Source organism: Mus pahari, chromosome 2 (assembly GCF_900095145.1).
Source record: "Mus pahari chromosome 2, PAHARI_EIJ_v1.1, whole genome shotgun sequence".
NCBI classification, from domain to species: domain Eukaryota; kingdom Metazoa; phylum Chordata; class Mammalia; order Rodentia; family Muridae; genus Mus; species Mus pahari.
In genome coordinates, this window is record NC_034591.1 from 134,294,357 (window position 1) to 134,318,317 (window position 23,961).

The following is a 23,961-nucleotide window of genomic DNA, read 5'->3' on the forward strand; positions in this document are numbered from 1 at the left end:
AAAAAAAAAACAGGAACCAAATAGATCATTAATTCCATTCTTACTCTGGAACCAGCTTTCAGAGTCGGGAGGGTGAACAAAGGGGATGATGAAAAGATAAAGGGAAACTTGCATTTCTGTGCATTCTATAATCTTATTTATCTGTAGCATAACGATGTCAGTTATCTATTTACAATGTAATGTGGCTCCTGGGCTGACAATCCTGCATCGCTGGTTCCTAAAACAGTAGAGATGGGGGAAGGTGGGTGGCGCTGCCAAAGCCAGTTCTGACTGCTCACGGGGAGGACATACTTGGAGAATTTACAGATCGATATCTACTAGCAGGAAGTGACACCGAGGGGCAGTGATCTCATGGATAAAGGGGGGAAGGGACTGAGCTTCAGGTAGATCATCCACAGGCTCAAAAGCTGCTATGCTATTTTAAATCTCCCCAAACAATAATAACAATAAAAAAAAAATCACAGAACAGTTAAGAAGCTGCGATGATCCAGTAAAAATAGGTCTCTATAAAAAGGAACCCTTGAAAAAGGTGAACCCACAGATCACCGGGTCCTAGTGACATGCACCCCAGGGCAAGGGAAATAAACATAACCATAAAGATGTCCTGGCTTTCTTCCAAAGAGTCAGAGGTCCTAGGGAGAGAGATAGGAGTGTGAGGATGGAAGAATAAAGCCACATAGGCTGTACATTTCAGAATAGAATTGGAGAAGGTGGTCGGTGTGGAAAGAGCAAATTAAGTCTTCGGCAACATAAAGGAGATTTTAGAAATGGACTCAACTTCAACAACACACAGAATCCCGGGGTGGGGGCGGGGGGCGCTTGCAGCAGGGTTCCAAACCACCAAGACAACAGCAATTACATTTTTAGATCTCAACTTGAAGGCAAAATAGAATGGTAGTGATTTCATTGCTAGGTTTTGCCAACAAATTCCGTGCCAGTCTCAGGGGTAATTACTGTGCTGGGGAGAGCTACCGAGCGCCCTGGCTCCAGATCCACTGGACAGATGGGACACCCAGAAACAAAAGGTATCGGCATATGGCAATGTATCTGCTGAGCAACCAGGAGGGGTGCCTTGCAGTTCCTGGAGAGATTGGGAGAAAACAGCCTCTTCTAAGACAGTCACCACTGGACACTGGACCCAGGAAGGACAGCCTAAAGGCACCGAGGCAGGCCAAAGCTTCCTTGCAGGGATCTTACAAGAAAAATGGAATAGAAAATTTGAAAGAACATAAAATTCAGTCTGTAAAATGAGATCAGAGTTTAAAAGAAAGACTAAAACCATAACAAAGACTCGCTGAACATTTTGTAAAATCTACTACCCATGGCAGAAAATAGGTTAATGTCTAAACTCAAGGAAAAACAACAAGCGTTCTATAAAACCCTGAAACCCACTGATGCTGGCTCTGAAGGGTGAGTGGACTGCTTCTTAGCCATGGGTATGAAAGAGACCAGATCCCTGTGGGTTCTCCCTCTTCCTCAGTGGGGATACTCACCTGTGGGAACCAAATGCTGTTCTTTTGGGAGAATCTAGAAGACTTTAGGCCATGGGCAGACAGTGGGAGGGGAAAGGGAGATGGGAACTTCAACTGCTTTGTTGTAGATTAAGGCTGCTGCGGCCAGGAATCTTTGGTCCCTTTCCCAGTAGTGGCTCTGACTTCGACTGGAGCCGCATGGTACTTTTCTGAGGGACGTTACTCTCATTGCCCGATATCCTGGCTTTTTGGTTTCCACCCAGGAGACTAACTGGCCACGGGAGTTATAGGATGGAGATAAAACTCATCACAAAAATGATGTCATGAGCTCTGTGGACGGGTGCACAAGATAACTCTGGTGATTTTCTGGCTCTGTTTACTATCGATGTCAAGATGACCTTAAGGTGACCCCTCCAAAAGTTGAAGCTAACTTAGCTCTTCTTCTTAAGGGCACCAAAGAAAGTCTCTGGTGCTGGGGATGGCTTTTTGAAGGGCCTCTCTATGTTCCCTAGGAAGAGGTTGCCATCTTGTTTTGTCTACCATGTTTACCATTTTCTTGCGTTTGGAGCCACTGAGGCCTAGAAACAATCCCTGTGGTGGTAACAATTATTTAAGGCCGCATTTTGCTCACAGCCTTGAAGAACCCTCACCAGAAGGAGAAGTGGTATGTCTGTCATCTTCCCTTTAAGATGACAGAGGTGCCTAAAAGATTTTAAGCAACTATCCATGGCTCTGTGGCACATCAGTATTTGATGACACGGCACAGTCACTGTCTTTTTTTCTATGACAGAATTCCTTCCTGTTTCATTGGTGAGTGTTACGCCATTGGTCACTGCCAAACTGATGAGGACTCATGGAGATTCTGTCCCTCTGTAACAGTGTGAAGAGTCTGGGTCCAGTGGACCACCAATTATGTAGCATAACTGCATGCGTTGCTATAGTCAGTTCTGAGGGCACTCCAACCGAGCTGCATCATTAACATAAGTTATTGGTTCAGGGTTAGCTACAGACCAGTTATGTATGTTACTGGTTTGGTGTTAGCTACAGATCAATTGAGAAGAAAAGAAGAATTTGAATTAAAGGAAGACAATTGGTCATTATGTTGGCCGATATTCTCTAAGCAAGGCTGAATATCTCTGAATTTTAGTGGAAGGCAAGAACTGCTCTTCCTATTAAAATTTTTGTATCAGCTAACATTTTAAATTGTCACCCAATTTCACACAGTTACAACCCAAATAAATTGAAAATTCTCAAGGGTGAATACTTTATCCTAAACACAATTTCTTTTAAAAAGTAAAAACAAGATGATTATGTAAATATAGATTCATAGGCATTGTTTGTCTTACTGTGACCTTGTGACAATGACTGAGCAACATTGCAGAAGCTGTTAGCCTGCCTAGTCACAGTATCCTGTGTATACCAGGTGGTGATGCTGGTTTCTGAGCATTAGGTTTTCATCTCACTCTGTTATACAGGCTGGCACTACCATCACCCATTGCACTAACTTGCAGCTTAGGCTATGTGGGATTGAGAAATACAGAGGACAGAAGGAAACCTTCATTGTTAGAGCTCCAGACATATGCTCATATGCTCTCCGTTTTCCTCAATAATGCCCAAATGAAAAGGTCAGGTCTGTTTTTAAAAGTGAAATAATATAAATTAGCACTGTTAATAGCTTTGGAATGGGGATTTCCAATGTTGTATGTTTGTATACACATACATGTATGTATGTATATATATATATATATATATATATATATATATATATATATATATATATATATATATATATATATATATATGTATCTCACTACTCTATCCATTTAAAACCTTACCATTTTTTCAAGAAAGAGAAAAGTTAATGTGTCCTTTTACTTTTTTTTTTTTTTTTATATATGTTTGAGTGTTTTGCTCTCATGTATGTCTGCGTACCATCTAGGTGACTGGTGCCCTGGAGGACAGAAGAAAGAAGCAAATGATCCCCAGGAACTAGAGTTATAGAAGGTTGTGAGTTGCCATGTGGTAACCCACAACCCAGGTCTTCTGAAAGACTCGGTGCTCTTCACGGCTGAGCCACCTCTCTAGCCCCTGGTGTTTTTTGTTTTTGTTTTTTTTTTTTTTTTGTTTGTTTTTCCTTTAAGGTCAAGTTGAAACATTAGTCACATTAAGAGAGCATTGTGTGGTTTTTCCTGTAAGCCCAAACTCTGGTGCCACTTAAGAAAGTGCTTAATGAGCCAGCGCTGCCTATTAAAGTCATTGATTGATGGAAGGAACACAAAGAGGGGAGGCTCATAAAGGCAGGATTGATGGTTGTGACATGGAGCTGAACTGGTGGCAAGGGGCTTATTTAATGACAGCCTCTTCATCTACTCTGGGAAAGGGAGGGACCCTGGAGTTCTGCTTTTGATGGAGAAGAAAATAGTCACTGTGATGAAGAGAGAGGCAACTCTAAGAGGATAGGAAAACGGGTGCGGATGGGGAGTCGGGGGGTACAGACATCCTGAAGGGTTTGGATGCTCAACCACATTGGCGTACTCCTGGCTGCGCATGCTCATCCACTTGCAATGGCAGCTCACACACTCAGAATCTGCTTCACGCATAAGAAACTGATGAATGGTGGGTACTTAATCTTGCTTCTCCAATTGTGTCCATCCATTACATGGTGCATCAGCAGCGCTGGACAAAGCACCTGCTGTTTGAACAGAGATCTGCGGTAGTGAATGCAGACATTGGGAAGGAGAGGGAAAGAAGGTTGACCCCTGCCTTTCATGTCATCATGGTCGGAAGTATGGGGAAACTGAATGCCTCATCCAGTTTTGGAGCATCCAGGTGGCTGCAGCAATCCACTCCAAGGGAAAGCAGCCATGAGGGGGAATGACAGCCTCCTGGGGACCTGCTGCCCAGGGCCCCACCTCTTACCTATTATGCCCTCCTGGTTGTAGCAGGTCTTGTGCATCTTTCCCATGAAGAGCTCCAGGCCGATGATGGCATAAATGATGATGACGAAGAGTACAAGAAGAGCGATGTGCAGCAGAGGCACCATGGCCTTGATGATGGAGTTCAGGACCACCTGGAGACCTGTGCAACAAAAGCATCGACAGTAGCAGCAGCAGAACCTACCTCCGCCTCCCCTTTTGAGCCAGTGCTGCCTCGGGTACCAGGCTAACCGGACCTCCTGCATGCAGTCTTCTTGGCAGCTCAAGTGGGAGTCACTAGTCCCGGGCTTTAGATGAGCAAACTGAGGCTCAAGGTCACAGTCAATGAGTGACTGGCTCAGGTTGGCTTGACTCCAAATCTGTCCTGGAGGCACATCCAAATAAAAGGATCGGCTCTGCTGTACTTCTTGGGGGAAAACGTGTTGTTGTTTTCTTCCGTAATTATTAAGATTTTAAATAGCCCATCTCAGAGACACCCTAGTGTGTCTCCTTCTAGAGCAGGGCTTAGCATGAGAACTCACTGTGACTACCCACGGAGGACTTAGTCATCTCAGGCTTCTCCGTGGTGGATTACCAGAGCCTACCGCCAGCCCGCCCTGTTCTGGAACATAGAGCAGCCTGATGGAAAGGAATTCAGGAGGGTGCAGTTTCCAATGACGAAGCTATCTTACCAGTGGGGCATTTCTGAGAACCACATATCAGAGCCAAGGGTGTAGCTCTAAAGGTACCTCTTTAGTAGTAAATGAGGGGACCACTGGGTATTGTTCAGTTCTACCAGGGGCTGCATCATCTGAATGTTACGCTCGCTCAAAAGCTCCATAGATAGGGACTTCTTATTTAACAGCCTGGAGTTTCAGTTTGGGGAACACAAATAAACAGCATGCCTTGGAGCCACTCAGAAAAGTAGTTAAAATGGCAAACTTTGTCCCGAACTTCTCAAAAATAAACTAAAAGTACCCAGATGTCGATAGGAGGAAAAGAAATGAATGGACAGCCTGGTGGAGGACACTCGTCTTATCAGGGAACCCCAGAGTTGGCGTGGAGGACACTCGTCTTATCAGGGAACCCCAGAGTTGGCGGCTTGTTCTGCTCTGCCATGGGGGGAAGGGAGGGGCATTTAGTGGCTGCACTGAGCATGCTCACTAGGAATGACGGCAGGAAGGGTCTGGAGCAGAGTGCTCAGGTGATACAGGGCACACTGAAGCCTAGGGCAGTTGCTGTTAGCTTCCTGTGAACAGTGAATACACTAGGTGTCCCCATCCCAGGAGATCTGGTGAGGCAGCCTGGAAGAACATCATCCTGTGGGACCCTCTGGCACACATGGGAGGGCAATGCCCCTTCTGAATCCCACACGGGGCTGGCTCATTTCCAGTGTCTTCACAGGCCTTGTCACCTTCTCCCTTTCTATCCTCTCAGACACCAAGGTCTTTCTCGTCTGTTCTCTGGCACTTATCTGTGGCCCCGTTCCCTGGATAACCACAGCTGCTCCCATTTCTCAAGCTCAGAAGCACGCACTACAACTCAGAGCTGTGGCCAGTGGTTTCCATGAGGCTAATTAGAAGAGCTTTCCCAGCTATTAAGCTGGGCTGAGAAGGCAAAAATAAATAAATAAATAAATAAATAAAAAGAAAGCTAGAATAATTTTACCTGTGAATTAATGTGAGCACTTTGCAGGCTCCCATTAGAGCAAGATGTTTTCAGATCCAAACGATTCCATTAATTAGCAATTTGTACACACATTAGTTTAAAGTCTGCCAGGCCATGAGGAAAGTTGAGCTGCAAAGCAACTTTCAGGAGAGGCTGAAAGGTGCCGAGGAGCCTTCCGAGTGCTCCCCCAGAAGCTGGGAACCCCATATCTGCCTGTCAGACCACGGGGAGGGATCAGGCCTCCAGCACCAGCAGCTTCAAGTGTCAAGGAACAGACAGGTGACAGATGCAGAAGGAACTGTGATCTGGGCTGAAGCCAAATGGGCCACACAAAGGCCACTCCAAAATCTTTAGCACCTCTTAGCAACAAGACCAGGATGTCCTAGTGACCTACAAATCATTGTAGATCCCATCCCGTCCTTCCCTCCACACAACTCTTGACCTGTTCCTCTCTGTAGATTTCAAACGGCATTTCGCCCAGATTCAAAAAAATCCCTCAGTCATGTGCCACACAACGTAGTACCAGAGGATTGTAATGGAGCTAAAAATGCCTAACGCTTGCTGATATTACGACTGTCATAACATCACTGTACAAGCATGTATCTCACGTAGCTGGTGCTTTCTATAACAATCATAGCATGACACATGCAGTTATCAGTGTGTGATATTTAAACATGGCAGTGGATGGCTGTGTGGCTGCTTAACGTATTGACTATGCTGTCAGAGTTTGATCCCTGGCAGTCTCATGGTGGAACGAGAGAGTGGACACTCACAAGTTGTCCTCTGCATATGTGCAGTGGACGTCATACCTACAGTTAATAAATAAATGTAAAAACGTGTTTAATTATTTTTTGAAATGCTCACAGTAAAAAGCGTGCTGTGTGGTACCATGAGTAAGTAGAGCATCTGGTACTTCTGACTTCTCTGTATCAAGAGGCCTCCTCCAGCAACTGACCTGTACCAAGGAGGTTTGTGTGAGTGTACTGTAGGATGTTCATTCGATGATGGAAGCACCTAATGTCCATTTCTCAGACACAGTGTTGTTAATCAGCCTCCCCAACTTCCATGTCTTCCCTGTCTCACACAGCACTTAGATCGTCTTTATGGAAGGATGCACTGAAACATGTCATTTTTGAAAGCGCACCAGTGACCTCTGTCATTTACAGCTCCAAGTTCACCGCTTCCTTTGCAGTCCTGGCTTCTACGGATCCTGGTCTCTCCTTACACTCCAGCAGCATGCCCGGCCATATGGAGGTCCCTGGCTTCATGCCTCCCTGTTTCAATGTCTGCTGCTTCCCTGCCTGAAATGCTGCTGCTCCCTGCCTGCCCTATCCAGAGCCCCTTGAATCTCACCATGTTTCTCATCTCTGGATTCAGGCATGTAGCAGAACTCAAGAGTGAACTAACGCTAAGCTCAGGTTGTCTTCAGACTCAGCGACCAGGGCGTCAGCAGGCACACCAGTGAGCACCATGCAAGTGTTATATCAGAAGATAAGACTCATGGGACGGGACAAGGACACTGGTGACAGGGGCTTGTTGATGTCAATGATTGTCCCATGACTTTAGTGGCTGTTTTGAGATGATGGGGATAATTATTTTGGTATGAGCACAGGATGGAAATAACTAGGAAGTTTCCAGGAACAAACAGAGCCCATCCAAGAACATACTGGTGTGTTCAGTATCCTCAGGGCAGCCCACTTACTGACTGAGTGTGCTCTTGTGAAAGGGTTTGGGGGATTGCAAAGACTGGGTGAAGAAGGATTCTACCAACACATCACAGTCCTGTGACACCACAAACCTTGTCCTGAGAACACTCCAGCTGAGGTGCAGCGGGTCATTATTCTACTTCAATTATTCTATTTCCTTCTGGTCATAATGCTGAGAACCAGATGCTATAAACCAAAGGGGGAGGGACAGGGGGAGGGGGAGGGGGAAGGGGAGGGAAGTGCCCTGTTTACAGGGGCCCAGATGCTGGATGGAAGCACTGAGAGACAAATACTATTCTGATTCAGTTTCTCTGGGGTGGGGCATGAGTTGGCATTTCTAAGTTCTAGCAACTACTGATGCGATCTAGCCACCACAGTGCTAGTCACAGCCCTGGAGCAGCTGGTCAACTGGGAGCTATGGCAACTGCATCCACAGCCTTCCTGAGATGCTTTAAAGAGGTTTGAATACTGTAGTAGATCTGAGTTGGTTCTAGTAATATCACACTTTAGTCAGTGAAGCATGAAATGTCCATGCTGGACACCGAGGAACACACTGCTACACTTTAGTCAGTAAAGCATGAAATGTCCATGCTGGACATCGAGGAATACACTGTTAGCCTGACTTACTACAGTCTCGTTGTACTTCCTGTTCCAGCAGAGTTACTTATTATGCTTTTTATTTACTTACTTGTGAACGTCTGAGCACTCAAGAGGATGACACAGGGAGTCATATTCCTGTACCCTTCACCCCAGGAGCATATGTGGTGAGCACCAAGATCACTGCTTTGGGCGTCAATAAGAGCCATTCAACAGAGTTATGGGTGAGACCAACGACTGTATCCAACACTATGGCATGAACTTATGAGACACCTAGCATAATCTTTTCAGACAGTGAGTGGCCTCTATCTACCATTGTCAATCCTGCCTTTTGAGAATGCTCAGGGCTACCTCTCACCAGCCAGCCCAGGCCTATGCTCCCACCACTCTTTCCTTGCCTACTTGTTTACGATTACATCTTCTCTTACAAATGCTCCTCACCCGGTGTCCTTCCACAACTGTAGCTTCAGTTCTCTTTGACCTGGACAATGGATTCTCCTTTACTCACTCCTTTGAGGATCTTTTTTGAGTGCAGACTATGTTGGAAGCACAAAGATGCAGGCCTGGCTACAAGCAGTCTCCAGCCAGATCGGGAGACAGATACGCGGCCAGTGGATTGCAGAGCCAGCTAACTATAGTCCCAAGAATTATAGCCAAGTGGAAGTGACACAAATACAGGTGCTCATTTTCTTAAGCCCAGCTCCCATAGAGATGAACACGAATGGTCACTTATGTCTCAGACACAGCGGCCCTGGCCAGTCTCCATGGCAGCCACCGCTGTTCTTCCTGACTTCTGCTTGGACTGGAACACAGGACATTCTAACTCCTCTGTACCTCAGCCGATGCTGTCTCCATCACATTGTGACCTAGTCCAGAACCCTACAGAAGTTTTCCACCTAGATGATCCCTATCAAATCCTTTCCTATAGGATTTGCACATAGTAAGCAGTCTTTTCAGAGTGGCTTAAATCTCGGGATACTAGGTTCCAGCGAGAAACAGGGAGCACTTAGATCAGAACCATCCCTGGTGCTTCCTTTTTCTACGTAGGGAAAGGGTGAAAGGACCACAGGCGGAGTAATATCCCAGGGGCGGCAGCAATCATCCCCATCCTGAGAGGTGACTGAGGTTCCCTGGTAACAGGGCAAGAAGGCAAAGCCACCTGCTGATGCTCCTCAAGGAAGCTCAGAATACCGAAGATACAATTTGCAAAACACATGAAACTCAACTGGAAGCTGGAAAGTGAGGCAGCTTACTAAGATAGTGCCTGTGGCTGGCATCCCTGGCCAGACAGTAGAGTGGGGAGGGGGAGAGAGACAACAAGGTGAAGAGCTGGAGAAGGGGTCAAAGTGTCAGACCTTCTAAGTGACACCATCACTAATCCATTAAAGCCAGCAGGAGTTGATTTTACCTGGAAGCCCGCTGAGCTTGGTGGGCCAATAGCTTTCTTTATGAAGGTGTGTGTGTGTGTGTGTGTGTGTGTGTGTGTGTGTGTGTGTGTGATAGTACAAATAATCTCTGGCCTTAACTCACTAGTCAACTCTAGGGCCTCATCCCAAAGCCGTGGCTACCCCAGGGTAAAGTACATGAGGTACCAGCACTGATGGATGCGCTATGAATGAGCACTACAGGTCATGGCTAGTGACTCATGCTTGCTTCTGATCTGTAGGAATCTGTTTATACTCACTAAAGATTAGAGACATGATGACTCTCCAGAACTGAAGTCCGCGATTTCCTTTAGCTAGTGGGACAATAGACACTTTTTAATCGTCCCATAACCCTAATGGCTTTTGAACGAAAATAGGAAGGGAAGAAAAGAGCTCTTTGCTGGGTTAAGGAGTACTAGCCATACTGAGCTTAGGGGTTCTAGTGTATTCTCTCTGCAAGAGTCTTCCTATTGCAGTGGGAGGAGCTCTTGCTTGGAGAGTTTCTCGAAATCTCAAACCTTAAGATTCTCTCATGTTGTCATTTAGATGTGCATGTTCATTTATTCAATTTAATCTTTTTGTTCAAATACATTTCTGTACTGAACAGAGATTTGCTGAACACTAAGAGACAGCTGTGTCCCTGAGAAAGATGGTAGCTACTCTGCGTCCTAATGACTTAGAAACTTTAAGGGTCACCAAATTACTCACCCTTCAGTGGACTTTTATTATTTTATTGTTATATTGGCAATCTGGGTTAGGAAAAAAGGCTCAGAGAAAAGGACATAAAAGGAATCTTGATATCAGAAGAAAATTGAACCTGGGAGAACAGAGACAAGCTGAACCAAAGTCAGCTCTCTTCCTGGAGATTCGGCACGGGCTCGGCTCTGTGCTAGTCTACTACATACATCATTCCACTGAATTTCCCCACAGCCCTCCTAAATAGAAGTAAACCAAAGTTTGGTTGTGATAAATAACTTGTCCAAGTCGATATATCTGTTCAATGGTAGAGCTGAAGTTAAAAGCTAACACTTTGAAACTCACACTCCTTAGCAAGTATCCAGACAAAAATCACAAATGAGCTGTATGTAACGCACCCCAACACACACACACACACACACACACACACACACACACACACACACACACACACTGTACCATTCCCAGTGACAGTCTCTGTCCTCTGGTCCTCAGTGAGGCCTCACAACTCTTAATAGCACATTTCCCATGGCAACTCTAGTCTTCCAGAAGTCCCTGCATCCCAGGTGCCATGCTTTCCATCCTCCTGCTGCTGGCACACTGTATCCATGTGACACACTCAGAGAAGATGCAACCCCCTCAGGCAACTTTGGGGGCTCGGCATCAGTTCCTACTGCTTCTTATTTATTCTCTTTAAAAAAAAAAAAAACAAAAAAAACCAAACCAAAACAAACAAACAAAAAAAAACAGAGAGCAAAGGCATGACACAGGCTGATTCACCATAGGCCAAGCATCCAGCCAGCTGGAACTCAGGTCAAGATGCAAACGATCCCTAGCTCTGTAGCCATCCTATGTCTTTCTCAATCAATGTCCCCTGTTATGTCAGGACAGCCACTGCATTGTCAAGTTAAGATGTAATTAATCATATAATAACCATCATGAATGAGTGTAGAAGAAACACTTAATAAACTTTAATAACCACTTTTTTTGGTCTTCTGCTTCTTTGTATTTCTCAGTTTTTTATTCTTGTCGAAGGTTAGCCTTCTTTCTCCATTTCTCTACAGCTTGATAATTCTGTTTTTAGCTGTGTCAACATTTATTTACTTTGATTTTTTTTTTATCTTAGCTTTTATAGTCTTCACTTGTAAACCTATATCTGGTTGTTTCTCACAACTTCTGGTTCTCTGGGAAACTCCTTGACCTTGTCTTTGGTGTCTTTAAATGCAATAAACAACATTCTACTTCCTATAGCTGAACAATATCAGTACCTGGGTCTCCCACGCATCTCTTTCTATTGTCTATAGTTTTTGCTCATTTTCATTTATTTACTTTGTTTCCCTGCATACCTAGCTATTTTATATAATGAGTTAGACCTTATTTTCATAAAACTGCTTTTCAAAAGAATTTGACAGCTTTGATGGTGTTGCATTTCTCCAGGGACTTTTTCGTGTTCATTACTGTCAAACATCCTTTCCTGTTGTTATACAATTTAGAATGTTTTCCTAGTATATCAAATGCTGTCTTCATCCGGACAGTTGATCCGAATTACCTCACCTGACATTGCCACAAGCAAAAGTAGCCTGCCCTTCTGAAGAGCGACATCACGTACGGTCTCCTCGCTGGTTCCCTGCAGACTTCACTCTCAGAACTAGAGAATCGGTCTCTGAATGCATGTACGGATTCTAGAAGGTTCTCTTAGGACCGCACCTTGGCTACTTTTGGAATGAAATTTCTGGAGACTGGCTACCTGCAGATTGATCGTCTAATATTAAGATTAGCCAGGAGGGCATGCAAAACAGTCTGGCTACATGCATCACAAGTTCTCACTCTTAAAAAAATGCACAGAAAGTGCAGCTTTAGGGTAAAATGAAAATTTCACCTGTGGATTTTTTGCAGAGTTACCAAACTGAGTCACCAAGCTAGCCTTTAACATCTTTATACCAATTTCTCCAACAAATGCTTTCCTATGCAAGCATAGGGAACTAACTCCACCTCTCCTGGCTCAGGTGCTGGGAAAGAAAGACTTGTGCTCCTTTGTCGCCATCCCCTCCTGGTGAGCCTGCAGCATCTATCCATTCTCTTACACAATTTAAACAAAACACTCATCACTTCCTCATTCTGGCCCACCTATCACAGTCACTGGTAATTTTCATAGAGGTAGGAAGCCTACAAACTTAAAAAAAAAATCATACAATAAAAATGCCAAAATATTTTCAGGTAGGGAAGTTGGCTCAGTGCAGGAAAAGCTCTTACTGTGCAACTTGAGAGCATGGGTTTGGGTCTCTAAGAACCCTAGGAGAAGCCAAGTGTGCTGGAGCACCCCTGTGACCCCAGTGCTGCATGTCTGAGAGAGGCAGGTCCTGAGGGTTCACTGGCCCGCCAGTCAAGCTGAATGGGGATCTAAGTAAGAGACCTTGTCTCAAAAAATATGGTTGAGAAATGAATAAGGAAAGATATTCTAACATCAACCTCTGGCCCTCACGCATGACTATGTAGAGGAGAAATATTCTGTCTCTTTATCTTTCCATATATCCATCCATCCAGCCATAACAATAATAAATGTGTATTTTAGATTTGTGAAAAAACATTCAAGCTATTTTGCCTTCTTCCATTGACAAACCATGTCATCCTTGGGTTTGGCTTTCAGTGTCTTTACAGTGAAGACATACCATTACCGTCTATGAGAAATCCCTCTTTGGTTCTCAAATTTGCTGAACTGATATTTTATAATTATCTTAAGGAAGATATTCTAACCTTTCTATCCTCCAGCTACTGTTCTGCCTTACACATAATAAATTTTCAATAAAATTATGAGAAAAAATCAATATGCAACATTGAATATATGAGAATATTTTTTATAACTGCTGACAGAGGAACCACCCATTTTGTAATTTAAAAATTAAGTATGCTTCAATTTCCAAACATTTCAGAGTACCAAGTACCAATGAGCCATTTCACCATAAACATTTAAAAAGATGAACAAAAATATGAAGCGGCTGTTTCTATGAAGTGGACATGATGTCTATAAAAGTGAACTACTGAGATGCTCAGGTGAGCGCAGTCACCCTAACTCTGACAGTGGACACTTCCCTGAGCACCAAGTCCATCGGACCACTGCCCAGGTACAGTGAGGCTGGATCAGAATGTGAGCGGCTGAAGCAGTCTGTTGGGACATCAGCAAGGAACCGGGTAGGAGATAAGGGCCCCTGGAAGTTTGTGTGGAATGGCTTTGAACAAGATTATGCATATGCAAGTGCAATTTTCCATCTGTTTGCATAAGATGGCAGCCACTTGGGGGGAGGGCAGAATGGAGGTGCCACAGGCATTATAACCAGTGCTGGGGGTGGTGGGTGGGGGAGGGGAGAAGAGCTGCAAGAGGCTGGTGCTCTGGAGAGCTCAAGTGGACATGTCAGTGAGACACCCGACTCCAGTGCCACAAAAGGACACTTCAGGGGCAAGAACCTTATGCTATGTGCCCCGAACTTAGATGCAACTAAGCACAAAGGGGGAAATGCAATTCAAAGGTTGAGAGGCCCAGTCTATGCCAACCAGCATAAAATCAAGTCTATACAAGCCCAGAAACTAAGCTTTCTGCTGAAGAACTGAAAGGCTTCGGAAGATAGCAGATTCCAGACCTCATAAAAATCACCAAATAAACAAAGAAATGGGAACATGTGCTATATAGCCAATAAAAAATGAGACTGCATATGTTAGATTTAACAGACAAATATTTTTAAATAGTTGTTATGTGCATGTACACACACACAAACACGCACACACACACAACACAGGAATATTTAGTGAATAGCAAGTGTACTGTATTAAAGAGGAAACAGAAGCATGCCATAGGTACATGAGAACTCTACAAGGGAACCCAATTAAAGCTCTATAATTAAAAAGCAACAGGTCTGAATAAAACAAAATCACTAAATAAGTTCAATGAAGCTAGAAACAGTGCAGAGGAAACAAACAAACAAAACAAAGACGCATGATATGGAATGACAAAGAAAATTATCCAAACTGTGGAACACAGACCAAGGAAGAATTGGGGAAAAACTGACCAAAGCTTTAAGGACAGTAGAACAATACATGATGGCCAAACATGTGCGCACATAGAATCCCAGAAAAAAGGAGAGTGGAGCGGACAACAGTGTCTGGGGACATCAGACCACGTGTCTACAGCAGGAAAGCCAGCAAGGACAAGTGAGTGGGCACACATAAAACACTGTGTTTCTGTAATCCACGTGAGCCATTTGATTGTAAAACAGTAATATGGGGTATGATTATAAAATATGTATAACCACAGGACAGGAGGTTGTCAAGATAGTGTGTAAGAGTACTACATTTGCACCTAAATATGTAAGATCTGCTCATGTCAATGACTACCAATTGTACTACAGAAAAGCTGGTGTGAACCTTGACCACATCCTAAAGGCCTGTGCATTACTGCCCTGGCATGGTCTTCCTGAGAGGGGGTGGAGACCTCAGAGGCGGGGATTTAGAAGGAGACTCTGGGTCACCAGGATGCCTTAGATGGGGACTGTGAGACTCTAGTCTTTTCTTCACATCCCAAGCAGTGGTGCCACTGTCTGTTTAGCTAGTGGTTGGTCAGGTGTGGAAACGAGGGCGAGAAAGGCATGGAGCCCATGCTCTGCTCGTCGACCACTTCCCGGAACGTTCACCTAACTGTGTTTTCGTTTCACTCTCTCTTCCTTTTCCTTTGTGGCACTTAGACCGAGTGGGCTTTGTCATTAGCATTAGTTCTAATTAAGTGCTACAACTTGCTGTTTGTTTTGCATGTTTGTGATTTCCAAGAAAGGGCCAGACACAGATATGAGTCACTGAGCTGCAGTTCAGGAGGTTTAAGGAGATCACCTGACCTTTGTGATAGAATGCCACCTGCCACAGTCTTCAATTCACAGCCAGTGCTTAATCATTGCTGTTGTCTTATCATATGGCATCTTTCCCACCTCTGATCATGCCTGTTGACTTATCATGTGGCATCTTTCCCACCTCTGATCATGCCTGTTGACTTATCATGTGGCATCTTTCCTACCTCTGAACAGTCTGGTTGCTACAATCCTAGGAGCTAACCACTGGGGAGATGCACACAAGGTCGCACCTTGCTGATAACTACCTAAGTTCTGAAACTCGTGTCTCAAGAAGAATTCTCAGACCACCGCTGTCTTCTATTTTCAAAAGACTGAACGACGGAGCTCAGGAGTCTAATGCTAAAATCGTTTAACTCTCCCATTTCACAGAGAAGAGAGCTGAAGATGCCTGAACAAATGAAAGTCAAGTAGCTCGCCCACTGCAGCCACAGATCCACACCCTGCTTGCCTGCAAGCCAACTTCAGCATTGAATCCACGGGCAGCAACAGAGCCATTTCTCATTATCCCTCGTAGCCCAGAGTTCAGGAATTTGTGAAATGCAAATGTGCTCACAGCCTGACTATCAGCTACCTCACTCTCTGCAGCCGGTTCTGTCTGTGGGGCAGCCCTAAGCATCCTTCTGGACTGCGTAATCTTCAGTACCCATCTCCCTGCATTCCTTAGGGTGAGGCATGGGAGGCTATCCTTCCTGCCTATAAATCAGGGGTAATATCCCTGCTTCCTGGACCACTGGGCTAGTTAATCACCCAATCCAGCTCTCGATGGCAAAGCTTACCTTGAGGCTGTACACTGCTTTGAATGGACCGTGTCCTGTTATCAACTGCTACCTGGTTCTCAAGTGAAAGGTGTATTTTCATTACCAGGCGAGGGCTGTACTCCACAGCACATTTAGCTTTGCTGTTGGTGGTGTGTATTGTTTGTCACTGATATCCTGCTCTACCCAATAATCTGATTTCTCCAGCTTAGTCACATACTGTTATTTATTTCTTATAAAACTCTATGACGGGCAGAGCCGAGAAAGGCATGGGATGCTCAGGGATGGATTCACCAACTTTGTGACCTTTCGGTCATTTTCTCTTACAAATGCTGTGGCGTATCCAGGGGTGGAAGGGAGCGGGGCTTTACCAAGAAAAGGCTTGCTCTTATCTGTGCTATTATTAGTTTGTATACAGAGAAACTGAGCCTGAGCAGGAAATGGAGAAAATGTGGACAGCAGAGCTGTGGTCTAGATTTGTGCCCCAGGAGAACCCAGATGGAGGTAAGAGATGCTGAGCTAAGGAAGAGCAGGGCACAGGAGACAGCTGTCTGCAGTCAGGCCAGGAGAAAGCAGCTTTTCCTCCCTGCAGCCATGGCTCTGCATGGTAGCCACATCAGTATCAGGACCTTCATGGAGATTCTTGAAACAAACCAGGCCAGGGATGCACACAGGAACTTGTCTGGGAAGTCACCCACATGGACTGAGGAAAAGCCATGCTGTTCACAGCTGCCCTCTGGAGAACCCTGAGAACCGCCGCCCTTGGCTGCCTCTTGCCACAGGGTAGACGGCATGAATAGTCTGCCCCCCCTGTTCACGTCTTGACAACTGCTCACTGCTTCTTTCATGAGTGTGGGGCTAGTCTACATGTGGACTTATGAGCTGGCTGGGGCTGGAATGTCTTGGTGACCCAAGCAGATAGGGAGCCTAAAAGTTCACTTCCTTCTATGTCCGCCCCACCTCTTCACCATAAACTACAAGGCCTATTATCTCACTGCCTGATGTTGTGGCCGGCTCCCAGATGATCATGGGGAGGAAGGCTAGCTGGTGCCCCTCTTGAATGGAGAGAGTCCCTCACTGCCTTTTTCTATGAGAGCAAGTTTGCTCCAAGTTTTTATCAAAGGCCTCATGACCCTAAAGGATGATATCACATCTTCATCTGCTGTCTTCCTTGATTCAGTACACCCTTGGGAGGTCTTCTCTAGAAGCACACGCGAGGGTCACTTGGGAAGGACCATTGCTTATTGTTCTATAAGCAAGCATACCCACTTCACATATATTGTAAATTCTGGATCACAGCTCTCGATATTCACTGTTGACATATACTGTGTCATACATCTTGCTGTGAATGGCTCATCCTTCCATACATCATGTATGCCTCATGCTCCATTCTGGGAAAGAACGGAGGCCTCACCAAGAAGAGAGTCTGAACAAAACAACCACATTTCCATTACATGACACTTCATCAGGGGCAGTCAGTCTGGTTGTTACTATAATCAGCTCCTAATCCCTCTAGTGTACATCTGTACCACACTGTCCTTTCTCTTTGCAATGTCCTGGAATGTCACTCCTTGTTTGTCCACTGAGATCCAGTCCAAGTTCTACCTGCTCTAGGAAGTCTTTCTGACTCATGGTCCCTACTCCTGGAAGTACGGCATCCCCAAAGCTTGCTCACTATACTGCTCCTTACTCTATACCTAAATATTCTTCGGAATCTCTAGTTTTTATTTTATGTGTCAGTTTACTGAGTGTTTTCTCCTACTACAGAACCCTTGAGAACACACTTAGCACAGATTCACGTCTGTACCTTGGCCAGCAACTTCTCCCATAAGGTAAGGTCTAAAAGAGGCTGGTTGATGAGTCACAGGACTATGCGCTCACAGTCTTCCCTCTCCATGCATAATCTTCAATCAAGAATCCAGTTACATTTCGTAAATATGTTTAAAAACAGCAGCAACTTTTGGAGCCCCTTACCCATGTACCCAACATAGTTGAGAGTCACAAGTTTCATAAACCATGGAATTAATTCATCTTTTTTCTTCTAAGAAACTTGCACCCTACACACCACATATAACATGTCTATTCCTGAACCTCACACAATTGCCGTGGAGATCCAGTGCAACAGAGAGTTCAAGCTCTGGACCTGTAAATGCAGCATAGACACACCTGGGCCCCATCTGGGAAGCTAGGTTGTTGTATGGCACTTAGCATGAGAGTCTGAAATGATGCCTGCACTTGCTACAACACTCATCCACCACTGTAGAAGCTAAAGATGTGGCTGTGAAAAAAGACACTGTCAACTGTGAAGAATGTCTCAGATGCCAAGTGATGAGAGGTTCAAGACCAGGAGGGTCAGCTATGCAGAACTTCCCAGTGCACAGAAAGATAAAGGCCAGTGGGCCCAGAGAGAAGGCCACTGGACCCACTACTGTAGAGAGGTGGTCCTGACAAGAGACGTTCTGACACAGCAGTGAGAAGAAAGCCTGGAAACAGATGTGTAGCAAAGAGAAAGAGAGCAAGAAATGGTGATGACATGGAGAGGGGACTCCTATGAGGCATGTGCTGACTAGTTTATGTCAACTTGACACAGCTAGAGTTATCTGAAGGGAGAGAACCTTGGTTGAGAAAATGCCTCCATAAGATGGGCTGTAAAGCAGTTTCTTAACTAGTGATCGATGATGAGGACCCCAGCCACCCCGGGGCTGAGAGTCTTGGGTTCTGTAAGAAAGCAAGCTGAGGAAGTCATTAAGGATCACTGCTCCATGACTTCTGCATCAGCTCCTGCCTCAGGTCCCTGCCCTGTTTTAGTTCCTATCCTGACTTCTTTCGATGATGTATAGAGATATGGAAGTGTGAGCCAGATCAACCCTTTCCTCCTGAACGTGCTTTCTGGTCACGGTGTTTCATCACAGCAACAGAAACCCCAACGAAGACAGAGTTTTGCTAAAGGCTGTGAGAAAACGGGGTGATGTTCATCCAGTGTACTTGGTCCCTGTGGTCTCACTCCCAAAGCTGAACAGAAACTGAGACAGTGCAGACGGTCAGTCCAACCCCTTTCTTGAAACTCAGAGAAGAGCCGTTCTCTCAGTACCAGAGATTCACCAAGTCAGCAGTTGCTTCAAATCTCTGATGAGGAGCCACAGTGAGGAAGGCCAGTTATAGTCTTCTGTCTCACTGCCTCTGACATCAGGTACATGAGCTGTTTTGGCCAATGGAAGGCAAGCAGCTATGAGGTGAGCTAACTGCAAGCATAGCCTGGGACTGTGTGTGCTGTAACTCCAGGCTAGCCTCCGTGATCATCTCCTGCCATGAAGACATTACCGTGGCTGCTGCGGTAGCTGAGGCTCTGCAATTAGATACCATGAGGAGTCTTGACTTGTCTAGCCCAGAGAGCCGCAAGGCTGCAGCCAATCTTCTCCCTCCCTCATTGTGAATCAGATACATTGTCTGTTTGCGGGTTATATGGCATTTGAAATCCTCTGGTCTTGCAGTCAAAGCAGAGTGACTGCTCTTCTCCTGGGCTGCCCTGGTCCTCCAGAACAATAAGCCCTGCTATCCCTTACGGTGAGAATGTATGCGATGGCGAGATCAGCCTGTCCTTGGTAACTTCATGGTATAGGTCTACGGTTAACTCATAACTCCTGCCTCTCACACACCCGCTGTTCTATCATAAGCTCCTTTAGAGTTGTGTTGAAAGTTACTTCTGTCTCCCACCTTACACCCCAATGCCACTCTATGGGGTTATGGGGAAATAATTGAGCACACTCAGGTCATTAGGCACCACCAAAGTGGAACTTGGTGTCGGCCATCATATAAACCATACCTAATGCAAAATGGCCAAGGCCGAGTCGACAGTGACGATTTTAACTGTTTGTGAACTTACATGCCCTGTCACTTTTCGGTCTGAGATACTCTATAGTCTCTGCCCAGGGAGTCCCCTGGGCAAAGCAAACAGCCACTATCCTCATCTGTTTTGTCAACTTGACACAGCTAGAATCATCTGGGGAGAAGAGCCTCAGTGGAGAGAAGCTTCCATCAGGTCATCCACAGGCAAGTCTGTAGTGCATCTCCATGATTAATGAGTGATGTGGGAAGGGCCATGGTGTGCCACCCCTGGACAGGCGCTCCTGGGTTCCATAAGAAAGTAGGCTGAGCAAGCCATGGGGAGCAAGCCAGTAAGCAGCACTCCTTGTGGCTCCTGCTTCTGTTCCTGTTTTCGGGTTCCTGTCTTGCGTTTCTGGCCTGACTTCCCTCAGTGATGGAGTGTGACCAGAGAGTTGTAAGCTAAAACAAACCCTTTCCTCCCCAAGCTGCTCTTGGTCATGGTGTCTTATCACAACAATGGAATCCTAACCAAGACAGCACTTCCTCCTTTCCCCTACTCAGTAAGCAGCCCCACCTGGGCAAGACATAAATCTAACTTCTAAACAGAGATTACAGAGAATAAACTCTGGGCTTCGGGAGTGGGTGGACTTTATTGCAGTCACAGAGATAGGAGGCACATGCCAAAATCGAAGACAGTCAAGAGTGATAGCCTTAAATCTTTAGGGATGGTGTGGTACAGTAGGAAGGGCAGTTGGGGAGAGCAGGTATAGTCCTGATTCTGCTGATGGTTAATTAAGCCCCCACCACGCTCACCCCCCATTCTATACACACATTGGAATGGGAGAGCCAGTGGGCAGCTTCCTGGAGCTTTATGATTCTAAGATATTACCAAGTAGCAAGACTGCAGCCAGGTACTCAGCCCAGAGGACATAGGAGGGGCTGTTTCTCAGAGGACACTGTTTGCCTGCCTCTGGCCATGTAGCCACGGAAGTCACAGGCTGACCCAAGACATCCTATATCAGCAAACAAGCCCAGAGTTCTTCCCAGATTGAATAGGATGAGGGAGAAGACTCCTATAGAGGTTGTTTCCCCACAGTTTGCTGGAGCCAAGAGGTGCTGAGGCTCCTGAGCTCAGAGTCCCCCTAGGGGGAGAGGAGGAGTGTCCCAGAGGCTGATGTCCTGAAGGGCAGCAAGTCTCCATAGCCCCATACCCAGTGCAGAGAGCTCAGCCCCACCCCTCGGCAGAAACCTGTTTCCTGGATGGCAAGTAGCAGGTCTCTGTATGCATCTGAGGACACCCCATGGGTGTGAGAACAGGGACATAGCCAGGCCAAGCTTTCTGAATGCTCAGTGATGCTTTCTTGACACTCTGTGGGGATCAGAACACATCCCATGGGCTAAGGCCAACTAGGGCTTAGCCTTCTGAGGCCCGGGTTCCTCTACTGTAGATGTGTTCATGCCTACCTAAGCATGCAAGAAGCAATAGCCCAAAGGTCCCGTCTTTGCAGGGTGTGTTTCTTCGGCTGTGTGACTATTACAAACACTCCCGGTTTTCTACAGAAGCTGGGCCTTCCTTGTGCACTTGGTGCGTTTGCACCAGAACTCTATAAACCAGAGACTTGTCTCTAAGAGAACTTTCCGTTCACAGAAACCAGGTTCCTTCCAGAAGTGCTCTGGCAGTTCAGCAAAGGGGAGAGGGCGATTAGGAAAGGACACTGTCAAGGGGGACAGGGCCTTTACTTACTTGGGACTCCGGACACCAACCGCAGGGGACGGAGCACGCGGAACGCTCTCAGTGCCTTCACGTCGAATCCAGCTCCTTTCCCTCCTAGAGCGTTGGCCCCGTCAGCTTTGGTTGCTTGTTCTAAAATTGCACTAAAAAGCCTAGAAAAGAGGGGGAGAGAGGAGTCGTCAGGACCCCAGCTGGTTTCTCAGCTGGGCGTCAGTCTAAGAACACAGCCCAGGCTGCTGGAGTCTGTCGCAGGCATGGCCACCAGAGACCCACAAAAAGTGCTGCAGGTTGCAATTCCATCAGCAGGAGTACCACCACACCCGGGGAGGGGAATCACTACATGGAGAGCGCTGAGTGAGGTTGGGGCACCCCTTTGTGGTCAGTGTGTGCGCGCGCATACCTGAGTTGGGTGAACTAGGCTCCTGGCACAGCTGTCAAGGCACAGGGATAAAGCAGAGACATCTACCATGTCTCTCAGGGTGCTGTCTTCACTGCTGTGGCATTCAGCTTCCCTGCTGTGGGCACTAATAGGCACGTCCTCCCTGCCTACTCTTCCATCCTGATGACAACCTTGATGTGATTTGTTCCAGGGGACAATAAATAACCTTAGAAGTCAACTTCACCCATGCACATAACTACCACTGAGGAGCCCCGTGTTGAACAAATGGCTGGTTGGCTGGAGGGGTCAGTGGGAGAGCTTTCAGTGGAACCCACCAGCACACGAAGGCACAACGCCGAAACACACAGGCTTCCACTCTGACACGGTGCAATCACACATCTCCAACAAACACAAGCACCTACTGCATGCAGGCACTCTACGATATACTTAGGTCGGAGGAGACCCTTGAAAGGTGACATCCCTAGGGTCAGTCGTGATCTGAGCTGTCAGTCACTGGACCTTGCAGAACGTGATGCTTGGAGAGAGGAGGGGGTCCGCAGTGATAATGGCAAGTGACCAGCCTTTGAACAGAGGGCAGCTCAGAAAAGAACCCTGCTCTGGCGACGGTTTAGAAGAGGCCCAAAGAAAGTGAGTGTGTGGCCCTGCGGCTATGTGGGACCACTCTAGGCAGAGAGACAGGACTGTGATCAGGGAGATGCACAGAGATGTTAGGGATAACAAACTGTCAGCACAACTAGGACAGAGAAAACGGAGAGAAGGTGTGACTGGATAAGAAAGATAGATCCTATTGGAACTTGCCAGGAAAGGGACACAGTCTGAGTGAAGTCTAAGAGGTACTGGGCTGGTAGTGGGCAGGGCCAGTGGTGGGCGGGGCCAGAGCGGGCTGCGGCAGTGGCCCACTGAGAAGCTGGGGCTCTGGCCAGGTGGTAATTTGGAGACTGGTGAGGATCCAACACTGGATATATTTTTAAGATGGGGCTAGTAGGACTGGCTGTGGGACTAGTGAGGAGGTAGTGTGACAGAAATGAGATGTGTCTCCAACATCCTGAGCTGGACCTATGTGAAGGGAGGGGAATGCGGTGTCATTCAGGCATTCCTATTGTCACCTTCTCCAAGCCTGGGCTAATTACTGTATGTGTGATGTTTGTCTGAGCTGGTGTCATGTCTCTGGAAGTCAAAGGATGGTCTAGGATAGAGACAGGTTGTACAGGTTGTGTTTAGGTGTGGACCACATGTAGTCTATATGGAAGCTGTTTTGTGAGAGGGCTGTATCAAAGGGTCCTCCATCACTGTGGAGGCAGGGAACAGATCAGAGAGAGGTGGATGAGGAGTGGTTTGTAGGCAGGAGATTTGATGATGTTCCGTGAAGCCTGTGGAAAGTGAGATCGTCCTGGTCAACTGTCCAGAGCTGAAGACACGTGGGGGGGGGGGGAAATCGCTTGATTTAGCACCAGCAAGGCCACTGAAGTCTAGAAACCATCTGAATTGGGGAGTGATGGGGGAAGGGCCAGTAGAGATGTGCAGATGAGTGGCTGAAGCCAGTGAGCACAGGAAGTCCTGCCCTAGAGAAACACCAGCAAGGCCCAATGGGAGCCAAGCGATCGACCTTTCCAGTAGCCACACTGACAACGTCAAAGGAGGTAGCATTAACTATGGAGACACATTTTATCTAGCCCAACATCATGGAGACACAGTGTTTTGGTGCATAGTAAAAATAATGAGATATTTGTCATCCTTTGCTCTATAGTCAATCTCTGGAACATGTTGCATGTCTTACACACACCACATCCCTCAATTTCAGGTGTGGTGGCTACCTATGACTAAAGGTTAGCATGTAGCAACTCTTTGGAACTTTAGGCAAAAGTGGGTGTGGTGCAGG

General features: G+C 46.3%; 1 protein-coding gene across 18 annotated transcripts in view; it reads right to left on the reverse strand.

The window, feature by feature from the left end:
- Positions 1-23,961, reverse strand: part of Cacna1c (calcium voltage-gated channel subunit alpha1 C) — a 568,982-nt gene that overhangs the window by 161,921 nt on the left and 383,100 nt on the right. For all 18 annotated transcript variants that reach the window (XM_029535125.1, XM_029535124.1, XM_029535115.1 and 15 more), the window contains 2 exons: positions 21,695-21,834; positions 4,392-4,550 (listed from right to left, as the gene is read on the reverse strand). In XM_029535125.1, the coding sequence (XP_029390985.1) occupies positions 4,392-4,550; positions 21,695-21,834 (299 nt within the window). The remainder of the gene's footprint in view (positions 1-4,391; positions 4,551-21,694; positions 21,835-23,961) is intronic.